This window comes from Octopus bimaculoides, chromosome 30, assembly GCF_046866305.1.
Source record: "Octopus bimaculoides isolate indiv1 chromosome 30, ASM4686630v1, whole genome shotgun sequence".
Classification (NCBI taxonomy): domain Eukaryota; kingdom Metazoa; phylum Mollusca; class Cephalopoda; order Octopoda; family Octopodidae; genus Octopus; species Octopus bimaculoides.
This window is the reverse complement of record NC_142957.1, coordinates 14390579-14398078: the sequence shown is the minus strand read 5'-3', so window position 1 is coordinate 14398078 and position 7500 is coordinate 14390579. Positions and strand designations below refer to the sequence as shown.

Here is a 7500-nt window from a genome sequence, read left to right as displayed (position 1 = left end):
AATAAGTATTTCATATTAATTCATTTGGTACTTATTGTTGGTTGAGATATATATCTAATTATTGTTCTACTTACGATCTGACGAGTAGCTATATTTTTGAATAGAACTTATTTTCGATAATTTCAATTGATTTTAATTGATTTTAATCGATTTAAATTTCTTTTCTATTTGAAAATTGGTTATGAAACACGTGTAATCTTTTTATTATATTTATCTTATGATATTTACTTTGCTTTATATTATACTCATTTATTGTGCTTTTAATTATTAATTTTTCTATATGTGATAGTGGATTTTCATCGATGAGTTCTTGAAAATTGGTTATTTTCCCTAAAACTATATATATTTTATATATACTTTATCTATAAGGCTCAATTTAATTTTAATTTTTTATAAATTGATTTTAATTGAGTTTTTTTACCTGTAATTTTGGATTTTGTCCCTAATAATATTATTATATATATATATATATATATATATATATATACATACAATTTCAGAATGTTTTCTTCTTGTCATTGCAGGACCCCTTAAATTCTCACTTCGCTGGTATCTGAAGGGCCATGGCTCCGTGTATCGTCCAAAACACCAACATCGTTACCGCTATGACAGCGACAGCTATAACAACAACAACAATGACCACCACTCCAACAGCGCCCGTCGCGGGAACTACAACCAGGGAGACTCTTATTTCGGTGGCAGCAGACAGCGGAAGAGCCAAGAACTCGACGACGACGACAACAACAACAACAACAACAACAACAACGATGACGATGACAACAATGACGCCAACAAGGGAGGGCTCCCGCTAAACAGCAATACTGATTCTGGGGTACAACAACAACAACAACAACAACAAGACATGCGGCATGGTGTACGCCGCTTGAGACCCGCCTATTCTCAGGGTTCGGAAAACGACATGGGCGGTGGTGGTGGTGTTGGTGCGGGTGGTGATGGAAGTAGAAGTGGTCGCCATCGACACTATCAGAAAAACAATGCCCAGATGCAAGGGTTCAATTCCCAGTCAGACCATGGTGGCGATGCTGCTGGGAACTCTGTCGGAGGTGAAGAAATTATGGAATGGAAGGTTTTTGTCTCTTTTGTTTTGTTTTCTGCTTTATTATTATTATTATTATTATTATTATTATTATTATTATTATTATTAATCATTATTATTATTGTTGTTGTTGTTGTTATCATTTATTATTATTTATTCTTTTTATCTCAAGTTTTGTTGGAACTCCTGGAGTCTTGCATGCATAGCAGGTTTGCTGCCTGCAGCTCATGGTACCATGCTATCTGTTCTTTCCAACCATCCAATATTCTCCTAATTATTCTGGCCGTGCCAAGGAGGCCAACCTTTTGTAACAGTTCTTCTGGGCACTCTCTTCCGATTTCCTTTTATATCCTCTTGGTGCCTTCCAATTTTTATTATTATTATTATTATTATTATTATTTTTAACCCTGGGTTTATATAGCACATCTGGTGCATCTTGTTGACCACCACTAGGTCTGGTCTTTTATGCTCTACCACCTTATCTGTTTGGCTTGGGAAATCCCAGCGGGTTTTGCAGCTCTCCGACTCTGCCACTCTCTGCAGTATGTGCTCATGTTACATCTTATTTTCTTTACTGCCCACAAGGGGCTAAACATAGAGGGGACAAACAAGGACAGATAAAGGGATTAAGTCGATTACATCGATACCAGTGCATAACTGATACTTAATTTATCGACCCCGAAAGGATGAAAGGCAAAGTCGACCTCGGCGGAATTTGAACTCAGAACGTAACGGCAGGCGAAATACCGCTAAGCATTTCGCCCGACGTGCTAACGATTCTGCCTGATCGCCGCCTTCATGTTACATCTTGTCTTTCCCTAGACCCCACTTTTTGCACAGTTTCCTAAGTAGCACTTTTGCCATCTCATCATTTCACCACAACTCGTAGTAGTTCTGGGCAAGTCTAGGGTATTTGTATGTAATGTGGGCAATGGTTTCATCCACTCTGTTACAAATACAGCGCAGTGGAGACACATGCTCATTCCTAAGGTTGACCCTCCAATTCGTGGACCTATTGTCATTATTATTGAGTGAGAGAGCAGTGCATGGTGATTGGGCTACCCAGGGTTTTCTTACATCTAGCCCAGGCCTGCGCAAAGGAGAAGACATGATATGTAAAAAACCAGACTGGATTAGTTTATGTGCAACTCCATCATTGTCTCCTGAGACAAAAGGACGCCAACGACAATAAAGGAAGTGAGCTGGCAGAATCATTAGCACCCTGGGGAAAATGCTTAGTGGCTTTTCATCCTTTCGGTGTCGATAAATTAAGTACCAGTTGAATACTGTGGTTGATGTAATCAACTGGTCCCCTCCCCCAAATTTCAGGCCTTGTGCCTTTAGTAGAAAGGATTATTATTATTAGTATTCAGTACCGTTGCCAGTACCGCCTGTCTGGCCTTCGTGTGGGTGGCACGTAAAAAGGCACCCACTGCACTCTCTGAGTGGTTGGCGTTAGGAAGGGCATCCAGCTGTAGAAACTCTGCCAAATTTAGATTGGAGCCTGGTGTTGCCATCTGGTTTCACCAGTCCTCAGTCAAATCATTCAACCCATGCTAGCATGGAAAGCGGACGTTAAACGACAACGATGATGATGATGATGATGATGAGTATTCAGTAGTTTTATGATAGGAATTATTATTATTATTATTATTATTCAGTAGTTTTATTTTTATAACGTGCTTTCACTTCACTACCGAGCACAGCTCTGTGCGCCTTGGGTATGTGCTGTGGTTTGCTGTGGTGCTCTTATGGTTACTGAATTGAAAGTGTTTTGCGTAGGATGTGTGCAGTGCCCAGTAGTGCAATTTTTTGTATGTTATATATATTTGTAAGTCCTGGTGTTTTTGTTATGTATTTGTCTGAATATTTTTTTATTATACCTAAGGCACCCACTATGATAGGAATTGTTTCTGTTTTTAGGTTCCACATTCGAGTTACCTCTATTTCCAGGTCTTTGTATTTTGAAAGTTTCTCCATTTCTTTTAGAGGAACATTTTATTATTATTATTATTATTATTATTATTATTGTTATTATTAAGGCTGTGAGCTGGCAAAATTGTAGGCACGGTGGGCAAAATTCTTAGTGGTATTTCGTCCGTGTTTACGTTCTGAGTTCAATTCCCACTGAGGTCGACTTTGCCTTTCATCCTTTTGGGGGTCGATGTTATTTGACTTGAACCCCACCCCCGCCGTCCCCACCGAATTCCAGGAATTATTCCTATAATTTTTGTTGCATGCTTTTGCTGCTCTATGGTGCATAGTCCTCTGCACCTTTGTGTGCAGTGTTTTGTTGCTGTTGCATATATGTAATGCATCATCTGTAATATGCATGCACTTGCATCTAGTTATGCTGTTTACTGCATGTGGTGCAAATTTCTAAGACCTGTAGTTCTCGGTTATGCATTTGGCTGTGGTTTTTCGGTTTCTGTTCATTCCCTTTTGACCTTATTATCATAAATTGTTTTTTTTTTTTGTTGCCAGTACCGCCTGACTGGCTCTTGTGCGGGTGGCACGTAAAATACACCATTTTGAGCATGGCCGTTGCCAGTATCGCCTGACTGGCCTTCGTAGGATTTTCGAGCGAGATCGTTGCCAGTGCCCCTGGACTGGCTCTTGTGCGGGTGGCACATGAGATGCACCATTTTGAGCGTGGCCGTTGCCAGTACCGCCTGACTGGCGTTCGTAGGATTTTCGAGCGAGATCGTTGCCAGTGCCCCTGGACTGGCTCTTGTGCAGGTGGCACATAAAATTCACCATTTTGAGCGTGGCCGTTGCCAGTACCGCCTGACTGGCCTTCGTAGGATTTTCGAGCGAGATCGTTGCCAGTGCCCCTGGACTGGCTCTTGTGCGGGTGGCACATAAAATACACCATTTGAGCATGGCCATTGCCAGTACCGCCTGACTGGCTCCTGTGCCGGTGGCACATAAAAAGCACCCACTACACTCTCGGAGTGGTTGGCGTTAGGAAGGGCATCCAGCTGTAGAAACTCTGCCAAATTTAGATTGGAGCCTGGTGCAGCCACCTGGTTTCACCAGTCCTCAGTCAAATCGTCCAACCCATGCCAGCATGGAAAGCGGACGTTAAACGATGATGATGATGATGATGATGATGGAAAGATCAGGAAGCTGAATTATAAAACTAGGATATTTCTGTTGAAATATGTCATTTTTTTTTTTTTTTAATTAATTTTGAAAATAATGAAGTATTTGGTAAAATAAGTTTGCTGCCATCATTATCAGTATCATCATCATCATTTAACATCCGTTGTCCATGCTGGCATGGGTTGGACTATTGACTGGAAGGCTGCACCAGACTCCAGTCTGATTTGGCATGGTTTTCTACAGCTGGATGCCCCTTCCTAATGCCAACCGCTCCGAGAGTGTAATGGGTGCTTTTATGTGCCACCGGCATGGGTGACATTTGTGTGACACTGGGGTGTGTTCACATGCCACTGGCACGGGTGCCAATTTGCGCGACACCGGTATCTGCTACGATTGTGGTTTTGCTCGGCTTGATGGGTCTTCTTCTCAAGCACGATTTAATGCCAAAGGTCTTGGTCATTTCCTCCGTGTCACCCAACACTTGAAAGGAACACAACCACTTTGTCTTTGTGAGGCCCAATGCTCGAAAGGAATGAGGCCCAACATATTTACTTTATATAATTTTGCCATGAAGTAGTTGTATGCTGTCAACTTAATGTGACAGTCCCCAGCATGGCTGCAGTCAAATGCCTGAAACAAGTAAAAGAGTAGAATACATGTGTGCGTGTGTACAGAAGGCTTTGACACAGTTTCCATTTGCTAAATCCATTGACGAGACATTAGTTGGCCTGGGGCTGTGGTAGGTAGAAGCAACACTTTCCTAAGGTGCCATGCAGTGGGACTGAACCCAGAACCATGTGGTCGCAAAATGAGCTTCTTAACTACACAACTATACTGAAAAAAAAAAACAAGACAATAAAAAATAAGATAGAATTGGTTTCTGTCCACAGTAAGCTCTGTTGCTCCAAAACCTATTTTGCTCCATGGGATTCAGTGGCCCGAGGTGGTAGTTGTCAGGAATTTCAAAACAAAACAGAATTTTTTAATCATAATTCTTTTTTTTTGTATTTTTCTTCTTTATCTCATTATTCTTTTCCTTTCATTTTGTCTCCTGCAGGATAACGATGTCCGTTATTTCCGCTACAATTCTTCGAACATTCCTGGCATCTTTGATTATACGTGTCCATTCTCTCGTGCCTCATGGGGTTGTGTGAAGACAGCCTACAATGTCTCCCATGCCAAGCTCATATGCACCCAAGATCCTGTCTGCAAGGCTTTTGTCATCCTCTCCGGACAGCCCGATGAAAAAAGTGAGTCACAAACGGTTCTTTGTTCTTTCTTGATTTCTTACCCTGCGGGCATATGCAAAAGCAGGGTATAGTAATCACTTGTCTTTGTCTGTGTGTTTGCAAATTTCCTGGAAAACGGCTGAACGGATTTTCACCAAATTTGGCAGAATTACTCATTGGGTGAGTGACTCAAAATGATGAAAATTTGGTTTGGTTATCTTCAAACATCCATAAACACATATTTGAAACTATTACTATTATTATTATTATTATTAAGACGGTGAGCTGCCAGAATTGTGAGCACACTGGAGGAAAGGGTTAGCGGCATTTTCCCCATCGCTACATTCAGAGTTCAAATCCCACTGAGGTTGACTTTGTCTTTTATGCTTTCAGGGACAATAAAGTACCAGTGAAACACTGGGGTTGATGTAATCAACTTGTCCCTTCCTCAAAAATTTCAGGCCTTGTGCCTGTAGTAAAAAGGATTATTATTATTATTATTATTATTATTAAGGCGGTGAGATGGCAGAATCGTTAGCACACCGGGCAAAATGCTTAGTGGTATTTTGTCTACCGTCATGTTCTGAGTTCAAATTCTGCCAAGGGGTTGATAAATTAAGTACCAGTTGAGTACTGTGGATTGATATAATCAATTATCCCCCTAAATTTTGGGCTTTGTGCCTATAATAGAAAGGATTATTATTATTATTATTATTAATGTTTGATTGCTTTCTTTTTCCTTCTTTCAGCCTTGCTGACAGTAATCTTCAAGAACTCGTCCAAGTCCACCATTCACCGGAACACTGGTGCCACGTTCTTCATCAAAGTCTCCAGCCTGCTGGGCAGTCGTCGTAAAAGCAACAACCACCCGGCACCAATGACCCCGGTTGTCCATGGATTCAACACGGTCGATTGTGTGTCTCGTAGTCAGTCTGTCCACCAGGTGGCCAGAAATATCAGGGAGAAGAGACTCAGGCACCACATTGGACTACGAGGTTTGTTCACTTTTCTCGCTCTCTCCTTGTCTCCTCTAACTTCCTGTTCTATCTATCTATTTGTCTGTCTGTCCCTTCTCTCTCTCTCTCTCCTTGTTTGGCTACTTACCTGTCTGTCTGTCTATCCATCCATCTATCTATCTGTCAGTCTCTCTTTCTATCTGTCTGTCAGTCTGTCTATCTACCTTCTGGTCTGTCTGTGTATCTATCTATCTATCTGTCTGTCTCTCTTTCTATCTGTCTGTCTGACTATGTATCTATTGCTCCTTGTATTTAATGCGTTTTTCATTTATTGAGTAACTGAATGCCACACATCCTGGCTTTTGTTAACCATAAGTTTATATATATATATATATATATATATATATATATATATAGTATAGGACAATCTGTAAGTTGTCATTAAAGAACTCAGAGTTTCAAATCCGGGTCACATGACATCACCTTCACTGCTGACGACACCAAAGACCATGGTAATTGCTAGAAATTTCATTTGCATGGCTCAGGGCACGTCTTTGGATGTGACAGTAAGCCACCCCCATTTCTTCCCTGAGATCATCATCATCCTCTCCCTCTCTCTGCGCATATATACGTCTCATTATCATCATCATTTAACACCTGCTTTCCATGCTGGCATGGGTTGGACGGTTTGACAAGAGAGATGACCAGGCAGAAGCCTACACCGTACTTCTGTGTCTGTTTTGGGATGGTTTTCATAGCTGGACGCCCTTCCAAACAGCAACTACCTGCGGAGTGGCCTGAGTGCACCAGCTCTGGTGGGGTCAGTTTTGGCATGGTTTGATATATATATATATATATATATATATATATATATATATATATATATATATATATATATGAGGTGGTGAGGCAAGACCTTCGAACATTGGGCCTCACCAAGGCGATGACTACTGACCGAGACCTTTGGAAATGTGCTGTGCGTGAGAAGACCCGGCAAGCCAAGTGAGATCGTTGCCAGGGCCCCTGGACTGGCTCTTGTGCGGGTGGCACATAAGATGTACCATCCTGAGCGTGACCGTTGCCAGTACCGCCTGACTGGACTTTGTAGGGTTTTCAAGCGAGATCGTTGCCAGTGCCCCTGGACTGGCTCTTG

At 41.6% G+C, this 7500-nt stretch overlaps 1 protein-coding gene across 3 annotated transcripts in view; it reads left to right on the top strand.

The window, feature by feature from the left end:
• Positions 1 to 7500, top strand: part of LOC106883011 (uncharacterized) — a 110488-nt gene that overhangs the window by 97239 nt on the left and 5749 nt on the right. For all 3 annotated transcript variants that reach the window (XM_089346474.1, XM_089346473.1, XM_089346472.1), the window contains exons 5-7: positions 525 to 1087; positions 5220 to 5412; positions 6141 to 6386. In XM_089346474.1, coding sequence (XP_089202600.1) covers positions 525 to 1087; positions 5220 to 5412; positions 6141 to 6386 — 1002 coding nt within the window. The remainder of the gene's footprint in view (positions 1 to 524; positions 1088 to 5219; positions 5413 to 6140; positions 6387 to 7500) is intronic.